Raw genomic sequence first — 13,143 nt, 5'->3', positions numbered from 1 at the left:
ATGCACTGGCGGTTTCAGCCCCACTGGAAGGATGGCCCCCTTTTTTGAGTGATTGCGTGGGTTATTGAAAATGAATTTCAATAGTTGATAGTATTCATAAAATTCCAGTAGCAAACACACTTACATTAATGTTTTTTTTTAACTTAATTTAAATTTGCAATGTTTAGTTTGTAAAAAAATCTAACTACAGGTCGGCCGCTTAGAAAACGACCTCCTCCAGCATTGGTTTAGCATTAGCACGCAGGTCGTTTTCTAAGCGGCCGAACTATAGATTTTTTGTTTGCAGTGAATCTCTGTATGTACCAAGATTACCAAGCTATATGCGATATACCAAGCTAACTGCTTTTCCCTAAAAACATAACCTGTATGTACCAAGAGAAATTTATAAAATTGAAAACGCATTAAGGAAGCTTAAAAAAGGTTTCTTTAACATACCGGTATTCCACAGAACTTTTCTATCTACACACCAATCTATAACATTTTATGGATTTATGATACCGTAAGTTTTTTTTGCTAACTTGGTGGTTGTATGAATGAGCAAGGGTGAACTGGCACAATAAGACCATATTACAGCTTTGTTTGAACTAGTTTAATTGGTTGTGGAACAAGGCCAGGTAACTGATTATAACTGACTCATTAAATCTATTGGGATGAAGAAGCTCATTAAATGAACAGCTCCGCCGAAAGCTGCAAGTGACAAAAAGTGAATACTGTATTTGCAGAAAACACCAAAACTTTCTGACCAATCATAACACAGCCAGTGCCTATGCATTATTCAGTCACTTGTATAAGTGCTGCCAACCTAGGCCTATGTATTTTTAAAACAAAATATCCCTCGCAGTAGAAAATGTCACTTGCATCGTTTATCTTAAAATATCACAATTTCACAATGAGTACTTTGTTCTACAGAGATATTCAAATGAAGGCCTCAAAACAGCTATTATTCCATTCCATTGTCACAAAGGTAAAAATTTGCAAGACTGGTAAAAAAATTGTTATATTTTACAAATAAAATCTTCATCTTAGTCATCTCTCCATGTAACTTCTACTTCGTCCGTCCTGAATCTGTAAAAGATTAGATTGAAATGAACACTTGATAACAAAGTATTGTAACAGCTTGCCTTTATAATTTGGGAGTGAAGGCATTTTAAAGATTTTACATTAAAAAAACCTTACTTGGCCTTGAAAATTTAAAATCAGGGAGCTTATGGTTAAAAAATGTGAGACCTTTTTTAAGGCAGCAAAATTGTGGGTTACGGACCACTGCCACCACTAAAATTTATTATTCTCTTCAAACATTTACGCCGTTTTAGGGGAAGAAATTTATTTCATCCCTTTGATCCTACCTCAATATCTCAACAACTGGGGTTTGCCAAAACGTCAATAAGCCGGAACATATACTTTAAGCAAAAAAAGTAGTGCTGTATCTTCCCCTAAAACCGCCTGAATTTTGTGAACGGACTATGGTACTGTGCAGTTAATTTTTGTTATGTACCACTCAGTCACCCCTTGCTTTTCTTGATAAATTCTACGCACAGGCCTAAGGCCCATGTGGACAGACAAATTCAAAAGCAAAGTCAACGTCTTCAAAGAAAAAATTGAATTTTTCATCTTTCTTCAAGTAAACTTGAATTTAAGGAATTTTTCAGAGGATTGTTTAAGGCTATTGCTAGTCCTTATATTGTGACCAAAGACATTACATTATCAGCATATTTGGGATTGACATAACACAGAACTAAAGATGGACGGAATTGTCCTTTTAGATCGGGTCAGTATTTTTATTTCCATCCTGATTTTTGGGGCAGGAACAAGACAGGATTATTTTAGAAGTCAAGAAAAACTTGTCTGTGTAATTAAAATCTTGAGTAAAGTTTTTAGCGAAAGCAATTTCTTGACTTTATTGTCTCTTTGCCTCTAGCAATTGCTCCGACATTATTGTATGTAACCCGTAATAGCAGTAAAATTGTAATTATCTCCTCCTGTGTTTGTGGATATCTAGGATCATGGCAAATCTTATCATTTTGAAACCCGTCCACCCCTACATGAAACATATCTGAACATGCTTCATTTACAGCATACTGAAAGTCTACAGTAATGAACACAGGTGTTACCTCTGAGTGATCGTGGTCTGGTCCCACTGAGTAGGCCCCGCAGTGGTGAACAACAACGCCCCCGCCACAGCTATCATGGCCCCGTTGTCTATACAGAACCGCTCATCTGTGGCGTACAGCTTGGCACCTCGCTCGTCACACATCACTCCCATCATCTCCTGCAGTCTCAGGTTACACCCGACACCTCCGACTAGCAACACTTCCTGTGATCCTGTGTGTGCCATCGCCCTCTCTGCAATATGATAATAAGTCTTATATTTTTTGTTGTTGAGTCTAGAATACTACCTTCTAGCCGGAGGTAATTTTTAACATTACTTCAGGCTAGTAACTAGGGGTTGCAACATTATCACCAAGTTAAAATCAATTGGTGATTTGCAGGATTTGAACCTGTGACCTCATGGACTGAAATCCCATGCTCTACCACTTTAGACCAGCCTGCTCATAAATAATTCTTATATACACCCAATCCTGCACCCAATCCAGTTGGCTCTAGGGAGCAAGATGGTCTAGTAATAGCACAGGGCTTCGTTCCCTGAGGTCCTGGGTTCAAATCCTGCCAATGACCACTAAAGTTTCTAAGTGATAGCCTGAAGTAATGACCTGAAGTAGTGACCCTCTAAGCCTAGCCAGAAGTAATGTGTCAACGGATACAGACTTGAGACTAGTGCCCTAGGTTTTCAAGGTAGGGGGGAAAACAACTTACTCTACTCACTGAGTTAGTATCAAGGCTACATAGTTTATCTAACTCCATTTGACTATTCACTCTGAGTTCATTTTCAGCTTTAACACGTTCACTGCGTTATATATTTTCCCGCATTATTACACTGGTGCGTTACGAGATCTATAGGTCTCGTCCGCTATGATTACCCAGGTGCGATACGAGACCCTGAGATTACGTTGCGCAGTAATCTTTTGCGCATCATAACCTCAAAATAAATGGAGAGTGGGCGCTCTGTGTTTGTTTATTTGAACCAGTACAATGTTGACAATCTTCAGCCAGCCCAGGAACTGAATATGACGTCATTGTACGAGACCCCGAGATCTCGTATCGCACATTTGTAATACTTCATAATTTATTTGTATTTATTTACAATAAAACATGTGATTTCTATTTATTTACAATAATCGACTGCAATAAAATTAATATTTTATCACTTTATAGATATAAAATTAAACTTTTTATAATAATACGTTTTCTCATGGCTGATTCTAGGGTAAAAAATTATAAATGAATAATATGTTTGCACATTATTTATTCCATTACAATTTTAAAACATGGATTGCAATATAGTAAAAATGTGTAATATTATTATACAAAATAAAAATTTCCAATGTTTTAAGTGTTGAATGAAAATATCTAAACAAATATACTGTAGTAATAAAATATTTTGTCAAATAAGCCTTTCAAGATTCTTATATTTTTCATACGAATAAAATGTTGATGTTCTCAAAGACACTGAATACTAAAATTAAAATTACACATGTTTCTCATTGAAACATTCCAGGCAAAAAAAGGGTTGGTCTGGACAGTCTTTGCAGAAGGTGTTCACTGTTTTGGTTTTCTTATCAGCCTCTCTTGAAGAGGATGTTTTCCTTAGTTTCTCATAGCATCCCCTGCAACGACGCCTTTTCTTCTTTCCCTCACCCTCTGATTTGCTGAGAGAATGAGCTGGCCTCTTTCTTTGTGGTGGTGTCATATGTCTTACAGGAGCCTCGTCCAGGCCCATTAGGCTTAAAGCAACTGATTCCCTAAACTTAAGCATAGGCATTTTGTCGTTGTTCAGCTTCCCGTAAATAACCCACGAGTTCACCAATGTGGTTCCCGTGATGAGCTCAAGGGCAACTTTTTTATACCACTTGAGATTTCTTCGTAACGTTGTGTAGTATGACGACATCTGATCACTGTAGTCAACTCCCTTCTTCACGTTATTATAGTCAAGCACACACTTAGGTTTCAGTATCGGCTCATTTGTTCTATTTCTTCTCCCTGAATTTACTAGGGTACTGTCATGATTAGGGGATGATGACACCATTGTCACGTTTCTTTTGTCCGTCCATTTTACCACTTTCGTACCATGCTGGCACTTAAATCCAATGCATTGGCCCCTTTTCAACTTAGTTTTCAATCCTTTAGGCAATCCCTTTCTGTTCACATTTACTGTTCCACACATCCTCGTTTTCAGTTCTAGGAGTTTTTCGACGATGGGTATGCCAGTGTAAAAGTTGTCAGTTATTAAGGTCCTTCCTTTGTTGAGAAATCCTTCAATCAGGACATCGTCACTTTCAAAATCCCCCATTAGATCTAAAACCACATCATAGGTGTGCCCATGGGGGCTGTTTGTGCTCTTCCCAGCATACAAAATCATTTTAAGTGTATAGCCGTCAACTGTACACAGCTTATACACTTTCACTCCATACTTATGGGCCTTATTCTTTATGTATTGTTTGAAAACAAGCCTCCCTCGCCATGGTATCATTGTTTCGTCTATTACAAGATCCTTGCCAGGTTCCAACGCATACATGTATGCTGAGTTGAGGTAATTCACAATTACTCTTATCTTAGCTAAACGGTCATTTTGGTCAGGAATCCGTTCATTATTCACAAAATGCCAAAACTTCTTTATCAACAAGAAGCGGTCTCTAGTCATGGTTTGTTTAATCAACGGGTTTCCATTGTAAGGGTTGATTTTTTACTCCTCACCTTTTTTTTATCATATCACGGCTGAAATCGGGAGACAAAAGGTTTTTAACTGAGGATCAGTCAGGTAGTACAAACGACCAAGGATTTTGAGGTTAAGCATGGTGAGGCGAGGCTCAAGTAGTTAGCGCGAGCACCGATGTAGCCGCCGCCGAGGCCGAGTCAGACTGCCAAAACTGGTTTCTGCGCATGACCGGCTCAGACGTGCAACAAAACCACTGGGACCGGGCGCCGCCGGACAGTCTGTGCCATTTTGTGACCCGATCAACACATCTCTCTCTAAGGTATAGTGCCCACTTGACATCATTTTATGATTCAGGGAAATTAGATTGTTTTGCGTTTGGATATTTACGATCGATGTTGGATAGTTGATTTACGATAATTTGTTCACGATAAACGAAGTTTTCGATTTTGATCAGTGATTAATTGGTATTCTTGCAATTAAATTTAGATTTTAAATTGTGAAATAATTAGTTTGAAGTTAAAGAAATTTTGCCGACTAGCTATATAAAATCCAAACGAGTTAGCATACACTAGGCTATTGAGGAAAGCAAAAGTTGAGCAAGGCCAATTGAGTATTCTAAAGGATTTTTACCTACACATCTTATATTACATAACCTCTGTGTCACCTTCCAATATCCCTCATTTTGCTGAAGCATAAGCAGCATCCTTTGGGCAGAACACGCTACTCAATTACCTAAACCCTCTTGTATCGCAGTTAAGGAGTGATTTAATAGGTTAAGCCTTAGCCTAGTTGTTATTGAAGAACTATATAATTTGAGGGTGACAATAGCCTAAGCTGGTGTAATATAACGTCATATAAACTCAATGTTGCCTTCCAAACACCTCTCCTTTTGCTGAAGTATAAGCAGCATCCTTTGGGCAGTGTACGCCATTCTATAGCCTACTACCCTATCTTGTATGCTTAACAAATTTCTGGTATTTAATTCAAACGTAGAGAGAGTTACGAGACACAATTAGCTATAAGGTGTTTACGATTTAATAACGACATAACCTATTTGCCACGCACAACACAACAGTGTTCTGCTCGACGTTTTGTTATTATTTTGCGTATGATCCGAACTATCGATCGTATTGAAATCGATAGCTATCGAAGTTAACACCGAATCTACTACCGGAATAATAGTTTATAGTTAGCCGTTGATTATAGTTGTTAGTGATTGGATCCTCGACATTGACTAGCGATATAGCATTTGATTTTGATCTGAATAGCCGCTAGCTATAATAGCCTAACATCTGATTGGTTAATAACATCTTTATTTCGTATAATAATAATACTTATTATTATTATCCAACTTGATTGACTTGAACGATTGCGTGAATATAAATAGCTGTTTTATAAATAGCCTAGGATAGCTGTTTTAGTGCTCGCATAGCTAGCGTTAGCCTGTTGATTATTTGGGATCTTTAAAGGATAGTGGGGGGCCTTAGTTATCCAAATTAACCTACCGTAACCTATCCTAGATTGCTGAAGTATATTCAGCATCCTAGTTAGCTGTACAGGCTATCTACCCTTAACCTTTTGTTGTTTAGAGCGCATTTGCGTGGGTTTAGGGTAGCGACCGAGGTTCATACGGGCGTTTAGGTAACGATTAACCTACCGTAACCTATCCTAGATTGCTGAAGTATACTCAGCATCCTAGTTAGCTGTACAGGCTATCTACCCTTAACCTTTTTGTTGTTTAGAGCGCATTTGCGTGGGTTTAGGGTAGCGACCGAGGTTCATACGGGCGTTTAGGTAACGATTAACCTACCGTAACCTATCCTAGATTGCTGAAGTATATTCAGCATTCTCGTTAGCTGTGCAGGCTATCTATCCTTAACCTCTTTGTTGTTTAGAGCGCATTTGCGTGGGGTTTAGGGTAGCGACCGAGGTGTATACGGGCGTTTAGGTAACGATTAACCTACCGTAACCTATCCTAGATTGCTGAAGTATATTCAGCATCCTAGTTAGCTGTGCAGGCTATATATCCTTAACCTCTTTGTTGTTTAGAGCGCATTTGCGTGGGGTTAGGGTAACGATCGGAGCGTAGCAAGGTTTAGTTTGGTCCTATAACCTTTGATACCGATCCTAGTTTGCTCGAAGAATATTCAGCATCCTAACTAGCTGTACAAGCTATCGAACCTAATTCTTGAAATAGATTCTAACGCGAGAATTGAATTAACAGATAACACGACACATAGATTATATACGACAACGTTTTCTCTCGCGTCTGATAGGGTAACGATGATGAGTGAATAGCGACAACTGGTTCGCACATTTCACTGAGTTACCCTATCATTTCAATAAAGGAATTTGATTAAACACAGACGATCGACACTTTAGGTTATTCGAGACGAAATTAATATTGAGTGGAATTTCACATCAACAATATTTTGTTGATTCACATCGACCCCTGGAAATTTAAACCCAGCACTGCTGAACTATCTTTGGCGATAAGATAACGAAATCGACACACACACAGAAATTCCCTCACACCATATAACGGATTCTTAGACCAATACAAATTGATGTGCGGCAGTTGAACTAGGCCCATACAAATCATAATACCTACGAATTTTTTCATTTCAGCAGATGTTGTGGGAAGCCAATCATTAGACCTTGATTTTGCAGAAGGTTGGTTAGATGATAAAAATTGAATAGCATACCTGTTTGTTTCTTGGGCCATGTAGTCCCAGAGCTCTTCGTCTAGAAAGTGGAGATAAATATCAATAGGTGAAGCCGGGTTGTCAACGTTAATGTTCACTTTTGAATTTCCACAAAACTCTTCAAAATAAACTGTCTCAGGTAAAGTAAAAGGTGATTTGTCTTCGACCCAACAGCACCCGAATTGGTTTATGTCAGGTCCTTCCGATGTGCTGGTACCACCTGAGGTCGTGATCGTGCCCCTACCACCTCCACCGACTGTTCCATCTTCCTCACCTCGTCCACCAACTGTTCCATCTTCGCCGCCTCCGCCGACTGTTCCATCGTCCCCGCCTCCGCCGACTGCTCCGTCGTCCCCGCCTTCGCCCATTGTCCAATCGTCTCCGCCTCCGCCGAGTGTGTGGTTGACAAGATGTCTGCCGGTTAGTTTACGGCGTTGGTCACAATCTTGACGAAATGTTCTCCCATCCGTCATCGCTGTCACATCCATCTCGCAGTTGTCATCTTCATCGTTTTCTCCATCGCCACCTGACGAAGCATCGTCCGATGATGGTACATAGTCAGGATCTTCAATATCGCTTCCATCGAAATCACATAGTTCTTGCTCATCGTCACTACTTTCGGATAATGCACTACTAGGTACCGGCCCATCCAATCCTTCCGTAACCAGTTGTTCCAAGAAAGCACTATTACTGGCATTCACAACAATAAGTTTTGGTCGTTTACGCGTATTGTACACCTTAGCAGGATCGTCAGGGACTTGAGGGTCGTCAGGGTTGTCCTCATCGGACGAAAACATACTTACAAAAACTCAATAAACAGTGTACACACAGTTAACCACACTAAAACGCAATGATTAGGTTAGCTTTCAATATACCAACAAATAACCCTAGCGCTCTCTGTTGATGTTAGACTACTATCGCCACCTGTGGCGCTTGGAGCAACTATTTTTGATACGAGATCCAGAGGTCTCGTATCGTAATAAAGTAAAGGTTTATTACTTCAGTGCGTTACGAGATCTATGTATCTCGTTTGTTTCATGAATGCCAGCTGTTTCAGCAATAAAAATACATTATTTATGTACAAGTTTCATTTATTTACGATAATCGTAGGTCAAAATATCAATGTCGTAATTTACGGAAAATAGAAAGTTGTCGGTCCCGCACCACGGGCTAGGTGCGATACGAGACCCCGGGATCTCGTAACGCAGTGAACGTGTTTAAATACACATACACAAACTATCTCACTGCTTCAGGTAGTTATATCTCATTCATCAGTGTCTGGAATAAATAAATTTACTCACCGGTGGTTTCAACCAGCATTGCAAAAACGGTTTCTTGCAGAGAAAAACAGAGATCTTCCGGAGTGTATTCGCCACTCTCGATGAGTTTCGCAGCTCGTTCCTCAATGAATGACAGAATACCAGAGAATGATACGTCCATCCCCTTCACAACATAAGGTAGAGGAAGATACTTCTTACCCCTGGAAATAAAGAAAGTATTCACTTTCACGAAACAAGTAGTTAAAACTTGAGGTAAACCTATTCTTTTTTTTCTTCAATTTAGGTTAATATATCGCCAATTTTTATGAAATTAAAATAAATATAGTTGATTGAGACAGTGTCCTGATGTCAATCACCTATTTCTGATACATGTTTTAACTGAGCCGAACTGGAAGGACGACTTCAACAAAGCATAAATGTTGTCAATTATCAAAGGGCCAAAAAAACTAAGAGAAAAAATAATTTTGACAGTGGCACACCTTGTGAAAGGCTCGCTTGACTATGTTTACCGATATATATTTATAAAGATAGGTTATCTTCCCTAGAATCTAATTAGCCGAAATATTGATTAGGTACCACATTTGGTTTGAAATTCACACTCACTTCTTGGCCAGCTGTTCTATGTTATAGCCTGGACTCGGGTCATTGGATAGCTGGATCACTCTGGCGAACCTGTCAAGGCAGTTACCGACCGCAATGTCGATAGTTTCCCCAAAGATTCGATACCTCCGTCTTGCATAAGCTATGACTTGTGTGTTGCCTCCGCTGACGTAGAGCACAGTAGGGTTGTTACTCTTAGTTACCAGACGACCCATCTCTATATCTGAACAAAGCTGAGGAAATTTGAAGTTTGAAACAATGAAAACAAACAGGTAACACAATTACTGTAATACTTATGGCGAATTAAACTATAAGCATACATGGCATCTTCTTACCAACAGGTGTAGGAAGATGAAGACAAATCAAGTGGGATCGTAGATTATTAAATATGAAGAAAAAACAAAAATCGGGGATGTTTAGGACATTACAATGTGAAACAAAATTGTTAGGATTATTGTATGGTTGTGAAGTAATACTGCTGAAATATGGATTTAAGGTTCACTTTGGAGACTTAAATTTAAATATAAGGCTACATAAATTATATTACTGCTGGACAGGGTTGGTAAATGTATGGTGTCTACTGTCCACCCCAAAGCTGGTTTAGGGAGTAGGCTATGACCAATTGACTGAGGAAAAAATTAAATTAGCAGAATAAGAAGCCAAAATATTCCAGACCGTCACAAAGTGTAAACTCTCAACACGCAATTCTTGGCCGACCTCCAAGGGATTTTTAGGCAAGTTCCACGGACACTATCACTAATGTTATTATTTACAACTGCGAGCGACTCTGGTAGCCAACTAGGGAACTTGGCAGCTTTAATAGTTACACAGTACGTTCCCTTTGCCTTTTGAACCAGGCACTTTTTGAGAACATTGAAATCAGGTGTCATAAGTCACATAATATCAGGCAGCATCATAGGGATGAGTTCCAAAATATGCATTCAATAAAGCACTTCTCTATCTCCCTACATGATCGGTGATTTAAACATGCATAGGCCTACATTGTTACAGATGAAGCAATACTAAATCTAACAAAATGGATTTTAATCCTATAAATTTGTTGTAGTAGGATACGACCAATACAGTGGTTGACACCGACGATTGGTTTATTCCAGAGTTGTGCCACTGTTCGCGCCACCACAGCCACAGACACCAGCGGTGCTCCCATCCCTGGTCCCTTTGTGTAGCAAACGACATCGATGTCCTCAGGCTTAACACCGGCGTCTTTTAAAGCTTCCTCTAACACCTCAAACACTTTGGCTCGGTGGTGTTGGGCTGTTTCTCTGGGCAAGAACCCTAAAAGTAAGATACATTTTCAACTTCAAGGAGGAGTAATAAAGTGGGATTCCATGACACCATATTACAATGCCATAAGGAACATTAAAACAATAAGATACTTAGCACTCAGAAACTCAATCTTTGACTGACAACAAAGTCTCACACCATTCTAAAGTTTACCCTAGGCCTAACTCTGGTCACTACTTCAAACGAATCTCAGAAGTACTCACATCCAGCCTAAACATGCACCACCTGTGAATTGCTTTCTCTCTTTCGTCACATCTTCTAAGTTTGAAAACTTTACTCCAGTCATGTCCGTCAACTGGTGTGGACTTCAATGAATAGGGGTCTCAAGCCGGGTTTACACGGTGACAGTAGGTGAAACAATTGTCCGAAGACAATTCAAATCATTATCAGATAAGTTAGTACAGGGGGATGGAGAACGGTCAGAATAGTAATAGGCCTACGGTACTTAGTAAGTTAGCACGACAGGAACTTGTTGGAGACCTTAATTTACAGAATGCCTAATATAGCTGGGTATAGCTGAGTGATTACAGCGTTCCCAAGACAATCAAAAGGTGCCAGATTTCAACATAAAAAAGTTGCAGCTTTTCGGTGGTTTGAAACTGCCCCAAAAAGACATAGCCTAATGATTTCAGGGCTGCACTTTACTTAAGGTCCTACACTCATTCGAATGAAAATATCGACTATCGATTGTTTCATTCGATATTTCGTTTGGTTAGTTAGGTTAGGTTGACCTTACCTAACTAACCAAACGATATATCGAATCAACAATCAATTAATCGATATTTTCATATTCATTTTCATTCAGATGTTGAAGTAGGATTTAGAATAACCACTTTTTCTAGAGTAACTTAGGCCTACTGTACCTTCTCCAGGCGGAGTTATGTAGGTGCGCCGTGGATTTGAGAGTACTTCACCATCTTTTACAATTCCAATGCCAAGCTTGTTTGCACTTCCTTCAAATCCAATAGCGATCACCATTTTGAGAAAAATATAGAACTATTTACACAAGACCATGTTAAAATACTAGTTGTTTTCTAGGTTAGAATTTTCACCGCACCGTGACTGTGAGAAGCTCAAGCTCAAGCTGAGCTGAGGGTTCCTCGGATCATCCATCATCCCTCCTCTCGCTCCCCTTCCTATATTAAAGTAGGGGCCAGGCAGGGGGCTCAGCTGATCCTGGACCTGGACGTCTGCTGTTTGCTAACCCAAAAAATGCTAACCAGCCGCCGTCGTCTGCAGCGGCAGCCGCCAATGCCAAATAGTCAGACACTCGAGCCGAGCTTGTTGTTGTGTTGACTGTAGGTTATGTTGTGTTTGTTTCACACGACGAGTTTTAACTTTAAGTTGTTGGTTTATGTTACTCACTGTCACTCCGCATTTCCTCACGTCTTTGAAACGGATTATTGGCTTAAGGCCAAGGCCATGATCTGCAGGTTTACTGAGTGTAGAAAGTGTCGTCAAAGTACTAAGCCGGGTTGAGCCCTAGCTTGGGAAACACATCGCTGGTGAGTCAATAACCTATAACACTCTGTATAAGGTTTATATCACGCTCATGCAGTATTAATAACTCTCGTCCTACACTAATTTATTACCAAACACAACAGTGTATCATGCCTATAATAAGTAATGATGTTATAACTAAAGTTAGCCTTCTAACCTATAACCTTAGTTAAGACTGGTAGGCTATGCCTTGGGCTAGGCTAGACAGATGGATAGGCTAGTTTGACCCCCCCCCCCTCAAAATAGGCAAGTTACAAATCAGTGTCACCGGACATAAACTATACACAAAAACGAGCTTCAAAATTTACGGCTGCACTTTACTTTAGGTCCTACACTCATTCGAATGAAAAGATCGTTTAGTCGATTGTTTCATTCGATATATCGTTTGGTTAGTTAGGTTAGGTTAACCTTACCTAACTAACCAAACGATAAATCGAATGAAACAATCGATATATCGATCGATATTTTCATTCGAATGAGTGTAGGACCTAAAGTAAAGTGCAGCCAAATTTACAATGGGATGAGAAGTCTACTATTAGTCTATGATTAACTTATACATTGTGTACATCAACGATAAAAACAATACACCAACATGCAAACAAAAAGTTTAGCAGTAGTCCCCATATCTTTCTCTCTCTCCCTCTTTGACAAAGGTAATTAAAGAAAAAAAATGTCAATGAGGCATTGTGATGCATGACGATAAAAAAAAACAACTAAAAACAAAATTTACAATTACAGATCGTTATATGTTAGCTAATTGTAAATTATTTTATTAATGCATGCCATTTGATAGGACATTTAAAATGCCAAATAAAAGTGTTCTTGGCTTTTTCATAAAACTTGGCATTTTTATAAAATAAAGCTATAAAAACTCAAATGGCCTCCGGTTTGAAATTTTCAATTGCACCAATTTTCTTTATTCAACATAGGATTTTTTTACTTTAAAATACCTACGGTACTAAGTTTTATAAAGATTTTT

At 39.2% G+C, this 13,143-nt stretch overlaps 1 protein-coding gene across 1 annotated transcript; it reads right to left on the bottom strand.

Annotated features, from left to right (window-relative positions):
• Nucleotides 1-986: 986 nt before the first annotated feature.
• LOC129002555 (tRNA N6-adenosine threonylcarbamoyltransferase-like) lies at nucleotides 987-11,786 on the bottom strand. The gene is made up of 6 exons (XM_054430443.1): nucleotides 11,528-11,786; nucleotides 10,434-10,655; nucleotides 9,363-9,582; nucleotides 8,781-8,959; nucleotides 2,112-2,343; nucleotides 987-1,065 (listed from the first exon to the last, which is right to left on the bottom strand). Exons 1-6 carry the CDS (start codon nucleotides 11,640-11,642, stop codon nucleotides 1,023-1,025), a joined length of 1,011 nt encoding a protein of 336 aa, XP_054286418.1. The 5' UTR covers nucleotides 11,643-11,786; the 3' UTR covers nucleotides 987-1,022.
• Nucleotides 11,787-13,143: the final 1,357 nt, after the last annotated feature.

Source organism: Macrosteles quadrilineatus, unplaced genomic scaffold (genome assembly GCF_028750875.1).
Source record: "Macrosteles quadrilineatus isolate MER2022 unplaced genomic scaffold, UCM_ALF_1.0 Scaffold_9__3_contigs__length_116548681, whole genome shotgun sequence".
In the NCBI taxonomy this organism is placed as follows: Eukaryota; Metazoa; Arthropoda; class Insecta; order Hemiptera; family Cicadellidae; genus Macrosteles; species Macrosteles quadrilineatus.
This window is presented reverse-complemented; position numbering and strand designations above follow the sequence as displayed.